This window comes from Populus trichocarpa, chromosome 2 (genome assembly GCF_000002775.5).
Source record: "Populus trichocarpa isolate Nisqually-1 chromosome 2, P.trichocarpa_v4.1, whole genome shotgun sequence".
NCBI lineage: Eukaryota > Viridiplantae > Streptophyta > Magnoliopsida > Malpighiales > Salicaceae > Populus > Populus trichocarpa.
Window position 1 is genome coordinate 6,264,303 of NC_037286.2, and position 20,211 is coordinate 6,284,513.

Here is a 20,211-nt window from a genome sequence, read left to right on the forward strand (position 1 = left end):
TTTAATATATTTTTTTAAAAAAAAAACTACTGCCAATTACCCCAAAGTTGCCATGAACGAATGATGCTCCAAATAAAACAAAACAGAGCATCAAACCCTTTTTGAAGTTTCCTCTCTGCCAGGTTGATGGATTAGAGTTCCCTTTCAACCTCAGCGAGTACGATACCTGCTGAGGAAAGCTATGGCCTTCCTCTCTTTTTGTTTTTGGGTGCTAATTTAAAGTAATTAACGGGGTATCTTTATAGGTCAAGTTATATGCCTCTACTATTAATTAATCTTTGTTAATTTAAAGATATCCCGACCGTCCATAAGAAAGAAAATGATGAATTACTTTTCCAATTCTCATTGATGTGCGGCCATTGATCATCAGCTTTTCTCATTTTCCCCGTTGCCTTGGCACTGGAGTATCCTTGTGTCCTTTTTTTTTAATATTCGTAATAATTATTTTTTAAAGTATTTTTTATTTAAAAATATATTAAAATAGTATTTTTTTTATTTTTTAAATTTATTTTTAACAAAATTAAACATCCTTCGTAGCAATTATTGCAAGTAGTAGCTTTATCTCTGAAGTTGACCTGTGGTCCTTGAAGCTACTGGGGTGCTTTATTTTGACCTTTCTATGTGTCATGGAAACATTGTTTGCGAAATATTGCGAGTAGGTTTTCTTGGTGGGATGTATTACACACTCACATGTGCTTGACAGGCCACGCAGCCGCATTCACTTAACTGAGATTCATTGTTCTTGTCCACAACTGTGCTGTATAGATCAGTAAATACGTGTAAGGTAGTTTTCCATGCAGTGTGTGCAATCCAAAGCGCCATGTGACCTTTTACTTGCTGCTCTGAAGATTCTCCAAATTGACGGATAATTGGGCCGTCGCCGTTTGGTGTTGTCATCCTTTTTTATCTATATATTTGTTTGAAATTTAACACAAATTTGTGAGCCAAACTCATGATCCATTTATATAGATAATAAATTCTATTGTATTTTTATATAATAAAAAAAGTTAAATGTTGAAATTTGGATGATACTACTACGGATATTATTATTGTTTTTTAATCTTTTCAGTTTCATTATATTTTTTTCTATTTTATTTATTTTTGTATTTTAAAAGTATTTTTAAAAAAATTAATTGTTTTTAAATTGTTTTGATATGCTGATATCAAAAATAAATTTTAAAAAAATAAAAAAAATAGTTTTTCCTAAACCTCTCCTCTTGTATAGATCGACCAAAAACATTTTTTTGTAATTCAATATATTATTTTACAATAAACTTAAACTTATACTTGGCATGAGCACGAGTCAACGCGCGTAAGGGTTTAAGCTCAAAGCCTATTACGCATATGACATTTCTCCTCTGCGAATTCTTTTGGGCTCAATATTAATTATTTACCTTCCTACTAAATAAACCATGAAAAACACTTGTTTTTTTTATGAAATATAGTTTGTAGAGGATATCGTGTTTCACCAAAACATGTTAATTAAAAAAATTTTGAGATTAATTTTTTATTCACTCATATTTTATTTAAATTATGCTAGTATTTCATGTTAAAAAATTTATAATAAAAATCAACAAAATTTTAACTCTAAAAATAAATAAACCTCATTTTTAATTTGATCTAAAAATATTCTCAATAACCATGTTATTAAACAAATTATGCGACAGGTTGATCATGGATAAGTTGCATAACTAGATTGTGATTTTCATAATCTTCTACGATATTGCGTTTGACTTCTGGTCTCGAAATTTGCTTTGGGAGATTTATTTTATAATTTTTCCTCTGGCTTATCACGCTTTCAATTATTTTCCTGTTGTGCCTTGGATTTTGAAGATGCTTTGAAAAATAAGAGCGGCATTTTTCTTTCTTTTGTGGTGCAATGAATTTTTTATCGTTGGTGAATCTCTCGAGTGTTTTTGTGGGTGGTCGTTCGATAGGAGATACGGTGTGGCTGGCAACGGTTGAGGGATATTGATCTTTTAAATACCATTATTTACGATTTTTTTTGTTTATGTTTGAGATATTGTTTATTATTATGGAAGCTTTTAATTTTTATCTGCCCACATAAAAAAAAAAACTATTTGGTTAATCTAGTTTTTATTTTTTATATTGAACCCTACATATAATTTTTTTTAAAATATTGATTTTATAAAAGTTAAAATAACTTATTTTTTTATTCAAGAAAACCTATTTTTTATTTAATTTGTATAAAAAAATATATCTTACAATAATTTTAGCTAAATATTATTATTTTTTAAAAAATATATAACTAAAAATATTTTTTTAATTTATTTTTCAAAAACTATATACTATCAGATACACACATTTAATATCAGGAAAACGCTGATCAAATTAAAAGCTAAATAAACCCGGCTAGTAGGGAAAATGATGGACTTCGGACAGTACTCCTACTATCTAGTAGTGAATAAAATTAGCTGAAAACTCTTGGTTAGCTCCATTATTTATAATCAATGAATGCTGGACAGTAATCCTATGATTTAGCCGTGAATCAAAGTTGGTAGACTTATTTGTAGAGGTTAATTATTCCAATTGTGGTTTCCAGGTCTTTCCTCAGCTTTCTGTTTTGTTTGCTGCGTTTTGCGGTGTAATAAATGCAGCAAGATGTTTCTTAATAAATTAAATTGTATTTTGTACTATAAAATTCATTAAAAAATTAAATTTAAAATATAATTTTTATAAAACAGCAGTTTTTACATGTTTTTTTAATAAAATTTCATTAAATCTTATTTGTTTTTACGTTTCAAAAGCGTTTTTGAAAAAATTTAAATTTATTTTATTTTTTTATTTACCTCAAATTAGTATTTTTTTTGTGTGTTTTCATATCATTTTTGATGCGTTGATATCAAAAATAATTTTTTAAAAATAAAAAAATATATTTTGATGTATTTACAATTAAAAAACATTTTGAAAAGCAAATGTACTCACACTTCCAAACACAAACCAAATATTTTAGTATTTAAATCTAAGTAATCACATCTAACCATATTTTTTAAAATTTATTTTTTTTAAATCACTAAAACTATTTAAAAAACAAACACACGAATAGGTAGGTGACCCGTGCTTCATTCATGAGCCGGATTAAATATTTTATAACATAAAAAAAATGTTTGAATGTTTACAAATCAAGCTAATAAAATTTTAAAAGAATAACCTAGCATGCAATCCAGAATATAAAATCAAAATAATTTATAAAAGAAAAGCAAAAGGAATTTATAAAACTCAAAATCTAATAACTTAATGTTAAGAAATAAAAAAACTCAAAAAAAATAACATTAAAAAAGAAAACTCAAAACTCAAGTTAATCCGACCTAACTTAACTAATTCATAACCCTTGTTATATAAGATTGATAAAAATAATAAAATTTTTAAAAAATAACCTGTTAAAAAAAAACCAAGCGATTTTCCCTAGTCCTTCTATGCTGATTTTTATGGCTTATTAAGGGTCTGGGCATGTGTCTCTTTTAGGCCTTGTCTCAAATTATATAAATTAGTTTGTTATAGAAATCATTCTTTATACTGAAAAAACATCTAAATAAGAAAAACTATAAAAAAGATTTAATTTTACTAACATGCTCTTAGGATAACCTAACAAAAAAATATATATAAAAAAAACAAAAAAGTTCAAAGATCAATAATTTAATGTCAAATGATAAAATTAAAAAAAAATTAATATCATAAAAAAATTAAGGGAAAAAAAACTTGAGTCAGCCCGGGTTAACTCAACTAACTCGCTGCCTGCGACATGGAATCGAGATAAAAAAGTTAGACTTTTAAAAGAAGGACTTAGAAAAAAAAACCAGAGTTAAATAAATAAAACATTGAAAAGAAAAACATGAGCTAACCCGAGCTAACTTGACTATCTCGTACTTAGGATAGCCCGATAGAAATAAAAGCAAAAAAAATCAAAAAGCTCAAAGCCCAATAATTTAATGCGAGTTGATTAAATTGAAAAAAAAAATTCTAAAAAATATAGAAAAAAATATATATGAGTCAATCCATGTTAACTCGATTATTATGTTATCCAGAATATGAGATTGAGATAACCTAACAAAAAAAAAAAATGAAACAAGCAATGAAGTTAAAAAATAAAAAAGACAAAGAAGCCCCTATGGCCTTTTCTTTTCCTTTAGGGTTATGGCTGTAATTTTACCATGTAATTTAAAAAAAAAACAATAGAATATATGACTGAAAGGTTACTATTTTTTTTTGTTTTTAAAGGAAAAATAGTTATCTTAGTGTGATAAAAAAAAAGATATCTTGATCAATCTGTCCTTAAAAAATCTTGCAATAACTAATGATATTCTATCTCAAATTGTAAATGGCAAGGTTCTTCAATTTTCTGGTAAAAAGGAAATGTGTTATTTCACTGTTCTAATAAACAATAAAATGTCTCTGCAATTACAGTATTTTACTGATGATTTTTAGTTTTTTTTTTAAAAAAAATTCTATTAGCATGCAAAGAACACTTCTTGAATTTTAATGTTGATGGCTCCTTAGGAAAATCAAAGAAATTACATGGGAGAGATCATCAAGGTGACATGAGCCGGAATTTCGAAGGTTAAAGTTGCTTCCGTCAAAATATAAAGGGTCTCTTTCTATGTTGTCGGCAAACTTGACTTCATTCATATTCTTTTCACAAAAAATTGTAAAATAAAAAGGAATATTTTGATGGTAACCATCCATGAAGAAAAACATTCCAAGAGGAATTGTGATTTTTACCTCAAAACAAAATAGTGTTTTTCACACTCCATTGTTTATTATAGATGCTAAAATAGCTTTATTTAATATATTTTTATTTTATTGAAATTTTAAAAGTAATAAATTTTACAATGGACCTTCTTTATTCTTAAAAAAAATGCGCAGGAAAAGTAGTTTAATATTATTCATAAATAACTGTCGCTTTATTTTTCAGAACACAAGTCTAATATTTTTTTTCTACAATATTAATGTTAAGCTGGTAGCAAAAACTACAAGTCTCGTGATTTTTTTTCCTAGCTAGTAGATATTGTAAATCTTATAAATGATTTACTAAACGAAATGTTCTGGTATAAAAATTGTATTATAAATTGTATATTATTATTAATGTTTTAATATTGTTTATGAAATAATAATTTAATTGCTAGAGATATATATTAGGAACTAGAAAGTATGGTGATTATAGATGACAAACTCGATCCTCCAGGATATACTGTTTAGGACAAATATATACTGTAAATGATAAAATTTAAACCAATTGAAAATAAAATAAAACACTTAAAATATAGTTTTTTTCCTTTACTTTTCTTTCTATCTTTTTTCTTCTTAATATTATTTTAAAAAGTATATTAAAAGTAATTTGATTGGAGGTTAAAATTAAAGAGTAATATAGACTCGTATTAAATAAAATTATATTAGTCTCTACAGTAAAATGAAAACAACACCATTGAAAAAAAAAAGCATGCAATCCCCACCCGCACCCGCACCCGCACCCGCACCACCATCACTTCTTCCGCTGTCATTTCCACTGTTTTCATGAACCCTCCCATCACTAGCATTGCTGACGCACAGCACCGCTATAATTTGTTCTAGCAACGCGGGAACATATGTATAAGCCACGCGTTAAATTTTTTAATTTTTTGTCGTTAGTAACACTAACACTGTTTAAGTAAAAATTTTGCAAGATAATACAGGCTAAAAAAATTCCTGAGAAATTACGCAGTTTAAATAAATAAAGACATGATTACCACTTATGTCTTTATTCAAATCAGCAATTCTGAATCATTGCTATATAACAAAACCAATATTCAAAATTACTAATTCAATTAATATAGAAACTTACATTTCTCTTGTTCTTCCTACCACAACCGTTGCTCATCGCCCGTAAAAACCCAAAAAACCAAGCTTTTCTCGCTTGAAATCGCTGAAAATAGCTATCTATCCTCCATCAAAACACCAAAATCTTCTTCCCCTAGACTCCACACATATTTCTAGTGTTTTTTCAATAAAACCTCCAGCCAAATCTCCTCCTTAGGTCTCCCCACCACGACCATCACAAGCTATCGATGAATTAAGGTAAAAACACTGCGTTTCTCTTGATTTAATTAGTGTCGTTGTTAAATTGTGAGATTTTTAGTTTTAGTTTATTGTTGTTTGTGTGGTGTATAATAATTGAGTATTTTGTTTGAATTGCAATAATTTGGAGTTTGAGTAAGGTAATGTATGTTTTTACGCAATTGATGCTATTTATTGAATCAATTAGATTTGAATTAAATAAATCAAGGATGTTGTGAATGTCAAAACAATAGCAATTAGGGTTTGCGTTGAGTTTGACTATAAATTACAGTAATTATATATATTATTTGAATTTAGATAATTTAAACTCTAATTGATTTGCATGTAATTGATGTTATAAATGTCAAAATAATAGCAATTAGGGTTTGCATTGAGTTTTAAAATAAATTATCAAAAATAGATATTTATTTTGAACTGGAATAATTGAGTTAATTTAGGTTTTAATCAATGTAGTTATATTTTAAGTTTAATTCAAATATCAAATGAAAACGATAAGATAATGAGACTTTTTGTTATGAAATTTGGTTATAGTATTAGAGTAAATGACATGATTTGTAATGATATGTTTTTTTATCGTAAAAATTTAGTATACAGTATTGATTTAGCGGTTAGATAAATTTTCAGCACTAAATATTATTCAATAAATACTGATTAACATTACATATTCACTTGAATATTAATTTTAATTATCTATAACAGCTTTTATGCAATTATAAAGTCTTCAAGCACCAAAATATCAATGATATTTCCATGAAATATACCATAAAAAGTTAAATTGCTTTAGATGGCAAAGTTGAAAGTTACTCACGGATTGAGATTGGCTGCGTCGGTCTATTGTGGAAGTCATGATGGATACAAGTGGTCATGATTGATATAAGTGTTTAGACCTCGACATTGAATTTAACAAATTTCAACGGATCTAAGTGTCTTACCCTCGTAAGTCGTATCTCGAGACCATAATTCCTTTTCCCGATTTATACATGTATGATGTATTTAATTTGGACAAGGTTTTCGAATATTTTTTTTTTTACTGCAAGCGGAGTTCCTATGTAACATTTTATTTTTAACTTTTACCTTGGGATTGGATATCATCACCATTCACAGACAAAAATAGGGATGTTAACAATTTTTATTTTATTTTGCGTGTACGGTATGTTTAAAATTATAGTTGTGGTTGCTTTTTAAAATATTTTACATGTTAAAATGCATCAAAATGATATTTTTCTATATTTTAAAAATTATTTTTGAGATCAGCCCATCAAAACGATCTAAAACACATAAAAAAATTAATTTTTAATAAATTTTTTTTTAAATTTTTAAAAAATACAGTTTGAACTGCATTTCCAAACAGGTCACGATCAAAACCTAAAAGATGAATTTACTTTTTTAAATAGATAAACACAAATGTTTCAAAATTTTGTTGGGGATCATCCTAATTATTTTCAAACTTTTATGCCTAAAGTATTTTTTATTTAAAAAATTATTAAAATAATTTTATTTATTTATTAAAATTTATTCTTAACAATGATACATCAAAACAATAAAATATAATAAAAAAATAATCTAAAACAAAAAAAATTAAATTTTTTCAAACAATTCTCTCTGTATGCTCTACCTGAAAGTCACCACAAGTTTTGTTTGATACCAGCAAAGCATCTTCAAGTCCCAGAATAGACTTGCAGGAACTCACTCTTGCCAATCCTCAACTAACACCACGAGTTGAATATCATATTAAAATCACAAATTACCAAAAATAACTTATCCATTCACTCGTGTCACTTTAGCAGTACTCTGTATGATACCCCCTAACGTTAATTATAAAAATAAAAATAAAAAAGCAGTTTTTTAAGAAATTAAATTCTTTTTTAAAAGCTGGAATCACACACCTTGTAAATATCATTTTAGTGTTTTTTAATAATTTTAATGTATTTATATTAAAAATAAGAGAAATTTAAAATATTTTTAAATAAAAGATATTTTTTTTTAAAAAAAAAATCATGTACTGGAATACCCAGGCCCCCTCTGGCCTCTTTCCCTCTCACGCCCCCCTCTACTATTCTCTTCTGTACACAAAAATAATCTTTTAAGAAATCTCCACCTGAAAACAAAACAAAACATCCTTTTCATCATTTCCTGGCACACTAAAAACAAACAGCTCTCCCTCCCTCTCTCTCTCTCTCTCATTTTTCTTGAAATGATCTTTCTCTCATTCTAGAACATAAGCTTTCTTTCTTATTTATTTGCATGGCTATAAACACTATAATGAAAAATAAAACTTATAATGTTGTCAGTAGTGAGGGGAGTGGTGGGGACGGAAATTCTTCTAGTCCACCATCGTCGCCACGGCGTCAGACAAGCGGCTTCTCTCAATGTCGTCGGCGGCTCCGCTCGAAGGTTCAGTTGCAGTACTTTCGCAAAGACAGTTTGGCTGCCGGGATTTTTGTACGGCGGAACATACAGTTCCTCCTGCTCTTGTTCTTTCTCTACTTTTCTGGTTTGATGATGTGTGTAGGCCGGTTCTCGGATTTCTTGCGTCACTCTCGTGAGCCTATTGCGATCTATAAAAGCCATGTCTTGTTGGAGAAGCTTTGGCATGATATCGAAACTGATAATTCTACTGCTCTCGAGGTTTTCATTTTTTTTTTAAATTTTTTTTGTGAACTTTTGTTTTTGCGTTGTTTAATTTTTATTTTCTGTTTGGTTGTTGAGCAAAAGTGGAAAAAGGAAAAGTAAAGGAAGGGAAAAAAAAGAAAGAAGTAAAGCTTGCAACCACCGAATTACTACGTGGGGCCGAAACAGAAAAATTGTTGAAATTTAATCATGATCGAGGCATTATTAATTTTCGAGAGGCTTTTGATTATTAATAAAGTGAATTGCTAAGTTCTAACAAGGGGTTATGCCATATAGCCAAATTAATGATATATATATATTTTAATTTATTTTTCCCACTTAAACTATAATTTTTAATTTTTTTTTTGCAGTTATCTTCTGTATGGCAATTCAAAAGGAGAATGAAAGTGCAGAAACCTTGTCCCGTGTTAGCTGCTAGACGGCGTTTGGGCTCAGTCGAAGGTAGTTGTTATTGTTGCTGAGAATTTTCAGTCTAGTAAACAACCCTTTGCCTTTCTCCTGGGCATGAGTCCCTTCTGTTTCAAAGATAATGTCGGCATGCTAATCAGCGCTAAGGGTAAAAATTAACTGAGTTTTTAAGAAGCTAAACTAATATTTTGTATTTTCAAGTGCAGTGTCGTCTGGTCCCGCCGGGTACTTAATCGTGGAGGCAAATGGTGGTCTTAACCAACAGCGCTCTGCGGTATGTTATTTATTATCCTATTTACCGCTTTCCATTTTCCGGTGTCATTGTAGGATAAGCCTGCACTCATGTGCCCCTCATGTCTTGTTGTAGATCTGTAATGCAGTTGCTGTAGCTGGAATCTTGAATGCAGTACTGGTCATCCCTAGTTTTGGTTACAACAGTGTCTGGAAGGATCCAAGGTCAGCTGCTGAATTATTCCCTCCTTTAAAAAAAATAAAAAATAAAAAATAAAATTCCTTGACCAGGTTTTAAATTTCAAACGTGGTGAGTTGTTATTAAGGTCTCTCTGGCTACTGTAATGACCATCTAATTATCTAAATGCACTCATCCCTAGTTTTCGTTACAACAGTGTCTGGAATGATCCAAGGTGAGCTGCTGAATTATTCCCTCCTTTTTATATAAAATAAAAATAAAAATAAAAATTCCTTGACCAGGTTTTAAATTTCAAACGTGGTGGGTTGTTATTAAGGTCTCTCTGGCTACTGTAATGACCATCTAATTATCTAAATGCACTCGTGAATTTAAAGAAGTCGTGTTAGTGTAACCTGGAAGTGCTTAAGAGATGGTGCAGAACTTTAATTGAGACTGAAACACGTAAATATATTCGAATTTTCTGAGAGAGGTGCCTCCAGTTTTCAGGGTTTTGCCTATAAGAGTAACAGTTACTCCAAGCATGACATCTGAAAGACGTGATCAAATACTGATCTTGTCAATATCATTTTCTTTTAATTTGAGACAAGATGGTGGTGGGTGCTTGCCATAAAAACCTTCAGGCTTGATGTTGCAATTATTTCAATATTTATGTCTGTCTAGATTGATGGATGTGTTGATGTTGATTGCACCATACATGTCATGATGCAAACGCATAAGCAGTTTTTTGGGCATTTTATATCTTCTAGTTTGTGGATGAACCCGATTGGCATGTGTATGTAATCAAGTATAACCAACTATTTTTTTGGACCAAATTTGAGGTTTTTGGTTCAGATGGGGAAACTAACAGTGGTAATAGACCCCACTATTTGTATTCGGAAACTTGCCAAAAGTGTACCAGGACAATGAGTTCCACCCCTGAATTCTGTTGCTTTCAGTGATTTTCTTTTAAAACTGAATCTTTCATGAACAAATCAATTATAGCTAAAGATTCATTTGTTTTACAGTGAGTTCAGAGACATATATGATGAAGATCATTTTATAGCCACACTTGAGGGTTATGTGAAAGTGGTTGCAGAGTTGCCTGATGAGTTGATATCAAAATATGACCACAATATTACTAATATTCCACACCTCCGTGTTGAAGCATGGGCTCCTGCTAAACATTATTTAGGAGAAGTTTATCCTGTCCTGCAGGAGCAAGGGTACGTGATGAAGCATTCTTTCCTGTTCTTTCATTTCCTTTTACTATCATTTATTTCTTCCCTCAATTAGAACGTATCTTTTTGAAGGAAAATGACTAATCTGTTAGTTGCTAATTTGTCCCAGCTATCATGATTTCTGCATTTACTACTTTCTAACCAGATATCTGTTGAAACACGCTTCTAGCTTGTTTTTGACTATTCACTCCTTTCAAAACAGGGTCATCCGCATTGCACCCTTTGCCAATAGATTGGCAATGAATGTCCCATCTCACATTCAATTGCTTAGGTGCATAACAAATTACAGAGCATTGAGGTTCTCTGCTCCTATAACAACCCTAGCACAGAAATTGGTAAACCGAATGATTGAAAGGAGCTCAATGACTGGTGGGAAATATGTGTCCGTTCACCTTCGATTTGAGGAGGTATTAAAGCTCATATATTATTCTATTCTAAGCAAGGTTTCTGTTCCTTGAAATATTTTATGTTGAGCATGCTGAGGATCCTATTTCATATAACGATAAACATATCCGTCCTCATCTTTTAGGACATGGTGGCCTTCTCAAGCTGTTTGTATGATGGAGGGGATGCTGAAAAGTCTGAAATGCATTCATTTCGGGAAAAAGGGTGGAAGGGGAAGTTCAAAAGAAAAGATCTCGACTTCGTAGCTGGTCGTAATCGTATAGATGGAAAATGCCCTCTAACACCCTTGGAGGTACCCCATTTATCTACCTCTTTTAGCATTTTTCATTTGAGCTCTTTGTAGCGCTCTTCCTTTCATAAAATGGCTGCTATAATGAGTTGCAGCCTTAACACAAATTTCCATGGTCTTCAACTTGCTCTTATAGCATCCTAAATTAAATAGAATGACCTTGAATAGTGCTTGAGAGCTTTTCTCTAAGTTCCTACTTCCTAGTACATTCTATGTTCTCTTGGTTTGTTTTGTGCAGTGCAACATTTTCATTACTGTTTAAAAACTGAAAAAAAGATTGTTGCATTGTGCTATAAAACAAAACAAAATTCTTACAGTTTTGATAATAACAAAGCAAATTAACTGTGAATAACTCTTAATTCAACCTGGTGTTGTTGGTACACTATCTTTCAAATCACCTTATTGGTTTCCATCCTCGTGATCTAATTTGGCCAGTAATCACTCTTTTCTTTGTACATGATGTTTTTCCTGTCAGCATAGGTTGGGATGATGCTGCGTGGCATGGGGTTCGGTAGCAACACTTCAATTTATTTAGCCTCAGGGAAAATTTACAAAGGAGAACAACATTTAGCTCCTTTATTGAAGATGTTTCCCCTTCTTTACACCAAGGAGTCACTTGCAACCTCTGACGAGCTTGCTCCTTTTCAGGTAAATCCTAAATGCTCACTATACCTCTCTTGCATTGTGTGGTTAAAGGAGTTTGTTGGATCAGGATGTTTTTGAAAATTGATTGATATGCTTTACAGATTACCCAAACCATATATGTCTACAACATGCGCCACTTTACCATTCCTGCTTCACTTACAACCCATGTTTTATCTGAGCTTCTGCCATCAAATTTGGAAGGCATTTTTTTTTACGAGGGATTCTAAGCGATATACTTGATACTCTGCTCCAAGTGTTATTTGTTATTTAGTCCCTATAATTTAACAAAACTATCCAATCAATCCTCATGGTTTCGAAAACTATATATTTAATTTCTATGTTTACATTTTTAAATTCATTTATAACTTAGTCCTTTCATCAATTTCTTGCTGTTTTCCGAAGTTTTTTATTTTTTTTAACAATATAAAAATTAAAATATAACTAGGCAATATGAGTTTTTTTTAATTCGTGAGACATTTTTGGAACAAGAACTACTAAATTGAGGATGTTTACTGTTGATTAAGAGACTTTTCAGTTATCTTCAGCGACTAATTAAATAGGTTTTATAAAGTACAGGGATCTAGTTAACTCTATTTTTAAAGTTTCTACGAGTTCAATAGGATTTTGCAATGTCCATGGATTAATTCAATTGAATGATGCTGAATATGTCTAGATTGCTATGTTGATTGTATCAGTAGACAGTGAGTTTATTTTTTTCAGCTTCTTGGCTTGAATATGAACATTATACAAAATGATTCTGAATATAGAAACAAACCCATATAAAAAAGCTGAATACGTCTTGACTGCTATGCATGTGCTTATTTTTCAATTTGACCCAGAACCTTATTCTACTAACTTGCTAAAACACCTATTTTCTATGATTGCAGGGCTACTCTTCGAGGCTGGCAGCTTTGGACTACACTGTATGCTTGTTCAGTGAGGTTTTTGTGACAACTCACGGTGGAAACTTCCCACATTTTCTGATGGGTCACCGTAGATTTCTTTTTAATGGGCATGCAAAGACCATAAGGCCTGATAAACGCATGCTTGTTGGTCTACTAGAGAACATGACAATCAGGTATCTTCTCCATCAACTGCGTCATTCCTCTTTGTTTATATCCTTGTGTTTATTGGAACTGAGTTAAAAGGTAATGTTGAAATTTTTAGATTTGCAATCGGCTTCTATCTTTGATTATGACATGATAGATAGGGGTTCAGGGGAAAACACCGACGGATAAAATGTCTTGTGGTTAACATTTAGCAGTTTGGCATGTTCTATCAACTAGCAGTTAGTATATTCAACCAATGAAATGCTCCAGAGATTGTATTTCTCGATTATTTCACCACAAGCTTAGTAAGCAAGAATTTGAAAATCGTTGTAGAAGAATATATTATAGAGGACGTTGTTATAAGGATTTAAACTAACCAGAGAAGACCGGGGGTAAAGTGGTTTTTGCTTTATGTACAGTTTAAAGCTAGAGTGCAAGATGCTATTGAGCTCTAGTACTTGGCAAAGGCCTAATGCAGAAAAAAACATGTATCATTAGTTGATGATCGAATGTTTACTCGTTGGATTTGCAGCTGGAAGGACTTCAAGGATGACATGGATGCGATGCTCCTTGAAAGTGATCGCAAGGGAATGATGATTCCAAGAGTCAGAAAATTCAACAGAAAGAATTCGATCTACGCGTTCCCGTTGCCAGAATGTGACTGTCTCCAATCACATGACTCCTCGCGCGGGATAAACCATACTCTTGATGTTCTTGATCCTCAACTTGAGGCCACAAGAGGAAGAGTTCCAGTCTCAGATTAGCTCTCATCTCATGTATAATAATCCATCGATGCTTTTATAGTCTATGCAGCTTGGGCTGTTTTCTTCAGCGGTCTTCCAGCAGTTCAGCCCGTTCTCGTGGATTGTTACATTTTTCATGCGGAGAGATGTGTGAATTCCGATTTTTTTCAATTGAGGAATTCTTTTAATGTAAATTAAAGTTTTGTAAATATATATCAGACTAAAGATATATAAACCATCACAAGGACAGAAGATATTTAATAAAAACTTAGTTTATACATGTTTAAACTGTAAGCATGTAAAAGCATAACTAAGTCTGATATATATTTATTATTTGTGCATTTAGAATATTAGCAATATATATTTTAAAATCCTAATGTCATGATATTGGTTTAGATGTGTTTCTACACAAGGTGTGTGTTATAAACTCTAGATTAGATTTGAGAGGAAAGTTAAAATATAAAAAAATAAAAAATAAAAACACTAAATATGAGATGAGTAAGAGTAAATCTGAAAAATTCAAGTTTTAATTTTTTTTTATAATTTTTTTTAGTGAATTTTAGAAAATAAAATGTTATTAAATGAATTTTTATTATTATCGTTATTATAAATAGAAAATTAAATTTAAAAAAAATATATTTTTTATTTTAATTCTTTATTTATCTATAATTTATTTAATCAAAACAAATTTCCCACAGAGATATACCTTTTACACAAAAATATGTCCAAGTTCCCTATATGTTTGGAAGTTTTTCGGTATCTAGTTTTTCTGTTGGCTGCAACGAGTGGATGCTTGGTTTTTGGCTACATGTGATTTTCGTCATGCAAGTGCAAGCATAGCATAGCATTTGATGTATGATCGGCGGAAAGATACAAAAATTTCATAAAGCCAATCCTAGGACCTAACCAGTCTGGAGCTGGGGCTTGGATTTTATTGTTGTTGGTGGTGTAAACGCGGGCCTAGAGATCGTCTTTCTAGCCCTGTCTACCTATGGGCTGATCTTATCTGTCAAGTAACTTTATAATGTACAACGAGAAACTTGTGGTCCGCGTTAAAAAAAAAAGGAATACTTCGAAAAAATAAATAAATACGGTAGAAATGTTTTTTTTTGTCATTATCATGGATTTTGTTTTTTATTTTTGCTCGTGTCTTCTTTTTATTTCAAATAACTCTGTGATTAACTAACTAATAAGATATCACCATCATCTTAAATTTTTTTTATTGAAAATCAGTCCTCAACTATCATAAATTTTATATACGTTCTTGGCTATATATAATTTGGCTATTGAAAACATTCTTCTGTTAACATCTCTGATACGGAAGTTCTGGAAAAAAAAAAAAAAAAATTCGAGATTCAAGTTTATTTGCTTGTAGAACAGTGCCAAAAAGCCTTAATTTCTTTCGTGTTTTTTTTTCCCTCTTTGCAGCGTAGAAAAATCTATTTCTTGTAGATTCTGCAATATTTTACTCGGACGCCTATCCTAAATAGGATATGCTTTTTTCCCTAAGGTCAGCCTGATAACTTCAAAGAATATCCAATGTGTCCATTTGATTAATGTTTTTACTTTCCAAGATCTTTTTCCTACGATCTTGATTTATTTATCTAATATTCACATTTGGATTTTCTTTTTTGATTTTTTGATATCTTTAAAACTTTCACCTATGATTTTCTATATAATGTGTAGATCTTTGATACGTGACATCCAAAATAACAGAATTGGATAAAATGATGAAAATCATAGCTGTAGAATTCATATAAAAATATTATACAATAGAGCCTTGTTTGGTTATAGGAAGTATAAAATCATGGGTTAATGCCTTACTGGCAAATTTTGTTCATACACTTTTTTATTCTCTATGTATTATATAAATTCTACTTATGAAGGTTTTTATCATTCCATGGCTAACTATGACACGTGTAGTGAACTTCTAGCTATGTAGCTTCCTCCAACAACTCACGAGCTCTTTGACCTTCGTGGATAATGAAAATGGACTTGAAGCATATAGTTGCAGCTATACGCCATTGTGGGCGAGTTCAAGCTCTCAAGCAAGGCAAATCATTTCATTCTCATTTGATCAAAACTGGGTATTCTCATAACGTCTACATAGCCTGCAATTTGGTATCTATGTATGCTGACTTCACATTTTTAATCGACGCATATAAACTGTTTGATGAAATGCCTGTAAAAAACATCGTCACCTGGACCACTATGGTTTCTGCGTATACCAGCAATGGAAAGCCTCGTGAAGCAATAAAGCTATATACCCGGATGTTAGATTCTAAATCAGAAGTCCCTAATGGGTTTATGTACTCTGTGGTTTTGAAAGCGTGTGGTCTTGTGGGTGAGATTGAGCTGGGTAGACTGATTCATAAGAGATTTTCTAGAGAGAATTTAGATTACGATATTGTTTTGCTGAATGCTCTTTTGGATATGTATGTTAAATGCGGATGCTTGAGTGATGCAAGAAAAGTTTTCGATAGGATCTTTTTGAGGGCGAATTCCACTTCCTGGAATACAATGATTTCGGGGTATTTTAAGGAAGGTTTGGTGGAGGAGGCTGTTAATTTGTTCAATCAAATGCCGGACAGAAATGTTGTTTCTTGGAATACTATTATTGCTGGTCTTGCAGAAAATGGGAGTTCACGTGCATTACAGTTTGTTTGTAAGATGCACCGGGAAGGGATTAAGCTTGATAAATTTACTTTTCCATGTGCTCTTAAGACATGTAGCTATGCTGGTTTCTTAGTTGCAGGTAAACAGATTCACTGTTATGTTTTAAAGTCTGGTTTGGAGTCTAGTTGCTTCGCTGTGTCAGCGCTGGTTGATATGTATTCAAATTGCAACGGGTTAGATGATGCTATAAGGCTGTTTGATCAATACTCAGGTGGTACTGGTTCAATCTGTGATAGCTTAGTACTCTGGAATTCTATGCTTTCAGGGTATGTTGTTCATGAGAAAAATAGAGCTGCTGTTAATATGATTGCACAAATCCATCATTCTGGTGCTTCGGTTGACTCTTACACCTTGAGTAGTGCTTTGAAGGTCTGCATCAACTTGCTCAATGTGAGACTTGGGATTCAAGTTCATGCTTTGATTGTTACCAGTGGGCATGAGTTAGATTATGTTGTTGGAAGCATCCTTGTAGACCTCTATGCAAAACTGGGGAATATGAAAGATGCTTTTAAACTGTTTCATAGGCTTCCCAAGAAAGATATTGTAGCTTGGTCTGGTTTACTCATGGGGTGCGCTAAGATGGAATTGAACTCCTTAGCTTTGTCACTGTTTAGAGATATGGTTACATTTGGTGTTGAAGTAGATCAGTATATTGTTTCTAATGTTCTGAAAGTCTGTTCTAGTTTGGCATCTATTGGAACCGGTAAACAGGTACATGCTTTTTGTATCAAGAGAGGATATGAAACCGAACAGGTCACCATCACAGCCCTCATTGACATGTATTCAAAATGTGGTGAGGTAGAAGATGGTTTGGTTTTGTTTGGCTGTGTTGCAGATAGGGATGTTGTATGCTGGACAGGGATCATTGTGGGGTGTGCGCAGAATGGAAGGGCAAATGAAGCTCTTGAAATTTTCCGACAGATGGTACAATCAGGGTTAAAGCCAAATGAAGTCACTTATCTAGGTGTCCTTACTGCATGTAGGCATGCTGGTTTGGTTGTAGAGGCACAGACCATATTTGGGACCATGAAATGTGATCACAGACTTGAACCTCAACTAGAACATTATTATTGCATGGTTGATCTTCTATGTCAAGCTGGATATTTCAAAGAGGTAGAGAAGTTAATTGCTGAGATGCCATTTAAACCTGACAAAACCATATGGAGCTCGATGCTTGGGGCCTGTGGGACTCACAGGAATACTGGATTGGTCAGTACCATTGCTGAGAACCTTCTTGCTAATTGTCCAAATGACCCTTCGATTTATGTTATGCTTTCAAATGCTTATGGAACTTTGGGAATGTGGGATAGTCTAAGCCAAGTGAGGGAAGCTGCTAAAAAGTTGGGTGTCAAAGCAGCTGGAACGAGCTGGATTGAGATTTCAAGTTAAGATGCGTTGGTCATGGCATGGCATTAGTTAATCTTGCCTGAAGTTCAAGATTAAGTGGTAAAACATTCACTGCTACTTATCTATTAGTCATTATGTGTCTGGGATGTCAGTGTAAGAGCATTTACCCGTGCTAAATAGTTGGGCTGGGTTGAAGAAAACCTGGAGATGCAGAAACATACAGCATGTATATTGCCGTCAGAAGGATCTCGATATGAAGGTAACTCCCAATCCACCTGCAGTTACCATGCTACATTTCAGTTTATTGGTATGGACCGTATGGTCACTAGCTTACTTTCATGCATGAACATCTAGGAAAATTACAAGTTCTGTGTGCTTTCATCTTTGATAAGTTTTCCATTGACTGTTCCAGGATGCCAATACAAATCATTTCCCTGAATTCAATTTACGAGACAAATTACAACTAATGTAAGTGTGTTATACATTGTGGATTTCCAGATGCAATAATACATGATATTAACCAGTCAGCTTTTCTTATCGTTTTCTTTTTAACAACAGCGGAAAGAACTATGTTATTCTTCATCTTGTGTTTTACAGAGTAGGAAAGAGAGGAAGGAAATTGCAATAGAAGGGCCCAAGAAAGGAAGAAACGGAATAGAATTTTTTACAGGTTTGGCCTCTCTCAATTGGCTCAACTATTTGGAACACTGTTGAACTATAGAGGTCAGTCAAACAAACTGGTAGGTCCAAGCCTAATTTATTGCATATAGCATACATGAAAAAGTAGCTGCAATTGAGCAACGGTATGTTAAAGTCCGTCTCCCTATTAAGCGCAAGCCTTTGAATTTGCTAATTTATACACTCTCATCTCGCTCATATCACTTCTATTTATGTCCTTTCCTTCTCTCCTGGTACAGGTGAGAAATTTCTTTGTTTTTGTAGTACTGGAAAGTTAAAACTGCGATAAATAGCAATAACGAGTGAAATGATGACGATCTTAACTAGCGTAATATAGAGTTATAAATGTTCCCTCTCTATAACTAAAACTTGGCAAGCTTTTCTTGCTCCCCCCCTCCCCCAGTATCTACTTGTTTAATATCATTTAGAAGAATTATAGGACAAACAGCTATAGGTGTGTGTGTTTACACTTGAGAATCCAACGTTAAAAGTCTTGAGTTGCACTTTCAGCTATATGCCAATCGAAACAAGGCCCTCTAGTCTCATTTCGAAGAGGTTCCTAGAATATATTTCCAAAAAATTCAATTTTTTTGTTTTACTAAAATTTAATATGGTTTGTATGTTTTGGATCATTTTGATGTGCTGATATTAAAAATAATTTTTAAAAAATAAAAAAATATCATTGACATGTATTTCAGCACAAAAAATTATTTAAAAAGCAACCGCTACCATACTAACAAACACCACGACAAGCATCAGTAGGCTTCTATTCCTTCCATGGTCGAATGTAAATACAATCATTGCTTGTGTCGTGGAGTTGGAAAGGCACTGCAAGAGAAAGGATACAATGGTCCTACCTAGAAGTGAACGCTGGTCCAACCATTTGACCTTGACCCGGCAGACTTGAGTAAGCAACTGGCGTGGGGTCCACCTAGGCAAAGATTAGGGAGCCACACCACCCAATTGTCATTGTTGATGCAAAGGGCAATTCGTTGCTTTGCAAGGCATTATTCCATGCTTGTGGCATTTGGTTGTTTTGAACATTCTTTCTCATGCCATGTTGCTTTCTTCAATCATTTCACCCCCCTCACAATTCTCTGTCCTCCCACAGATTCAACATTATGGATTGTGCCCGTGTTTCTTCTTTAAAGCTTATCGCCTTCTCTTTTTACTATTTTCAATGACTGTAAAACCTGAAAGCACTGTAAAAGTACAGTGAACACACATTAAATACTCCTCTGAGCCCATCATCAATGGGCGCCATAACATCAACTAAGAGCATCTCCTATAAAAATACTATTTAAAAGAGTCAAATGGGCAATATAACTTTTTATATATATATATATATATATATATATATATATATTTATATATTGCTTAGATACACTCCTATGATAAAAAGCCATTTAAAAGAGCCAGTTATATTTTAATATATTTGATACACAATTATTTTAATAACTCGATATAATTTAATTGACTTTGAGGATATAAAAACAATATGAATGATTTTCAATCAACCTAAATGATTAAATTAAAAACAATACAATTAAAAAAACAATTTAAGTTAATCTGAATAAACTTGTCAAATCCATGATATGGATAATGAACCAGGATAATTTTA

At 32.2% G+C, this 20,211-nt stretch overlaps 2 protein-coding genes across 6 annotated transcripts; both read left to right on the forward strand.

Moving 5' to 3' along the window:
* The first annotated feature begins 8,168 nt into the window (after positions 1-8,168).
* On the forward strand, positions 8,169-14,169 carry LOC7495109 (O-fucosyltransferase 10). 2 transcript variants are annotated; one of them, XM_024594550.2, is made up of 10 exons: positions 8,169-8,700; positions 9,054-9,147; positions 9,318-9,385; positions 9,479-9,567; positions 10,546-10,743; positions 10,961-11,165; positions 11,288-11,455; positions 11,933-12,100; positions 12,985-13,175; positions 13,679-14,169. In XM_024594550.2, exons 1-10 carry the CDS (start codon positions 8,317-8,319, stop codon positions 13,908-13,910), a joined length of 1,797 nt encoding a protein of 598 aa, XP_024450318.2. In that variant the 5' UTR covers positions 8,169-8,316; the 3' UTR covers positions 13,911-14,169. The 2 variants fall into 2 exon arrangements, with proteins under 2 accessions (XP_024450318.2, XP_002301007.4); XM_002300971.4 differs by having other exon boundaries at positions 8,171-8,700; positions 9,054-9,144.
* A 1,147-nt stretch (positions 14,170-15,316) lies between these two features.
* On the forward strand, positions 15,317-19,734 carry LOC7495110 (pentatricopeptide repeat-containing protein At4g08210). Of its 4 annotated transcripts, none has more exons than XM_052450278.1 (4): positions 15,317-18,171; positions 18,325-18,380; positions 18,471-18,582; positions 19,101-19,734. In XM_052450278.1, exon 1 carries the CDS (start codon positions 15,873-15,875, stop codon positions 17,952-17,954), a length of 2,082 nt encoding a protein of 693 aa, XP_052306238.1. In that variant the 5' UTR covers positions 15,317-15,872; the 3' UTR covers positions 17,955-18,171; positions 18,325-18,380; positions 18,471-18,582; positions 19,101-19,734. The 4 variants fall into 4 exon arrangements, with proteins under 4 accessions (XP_052306238.1, XP_024450657.2, XP_024450658.2 ...); XM_024594889.2 differs by having other exon boundaries at positions 18,510-18,582; XM_024594890.2 differs by lacking the exon at positions 19,101-19,734 and having other exon boundaries at positions 18,471-18,913.
* The last annotated feature ends 477 nt before the right edge of the window (positions 19,735-20,211 follow it).

Coding starts and splice junctions, on each gene's coding strand:
- LOC7495109 (XM_024594550.2), top strand. CDS start 8,317: ATGGCTATAAACACTATAATGAAAAATAAAACTTATAATGTTGTCAGT. Junction 9,568..10,545: donor AGTGTCTGGAAGGATCCAAG/GTCAGCTGCTGA, acceptor TTTGTTTTACAG/TGAGTTCAGAGACATATATG. Junction 13,176..13,678: donor CTAGAGAACATGACAATCAG/GTATCTTCTCCA, acceptor TTGGATTTGCAG/CTGGAAGGACTTCAAGGATG.
- LOC7495110 (XM_052450278.1), top strand. CDS start 15,873: ATGAAAATGGACTTGAAGCATATAGTTGCAGCTATACGCCATTGTGGG.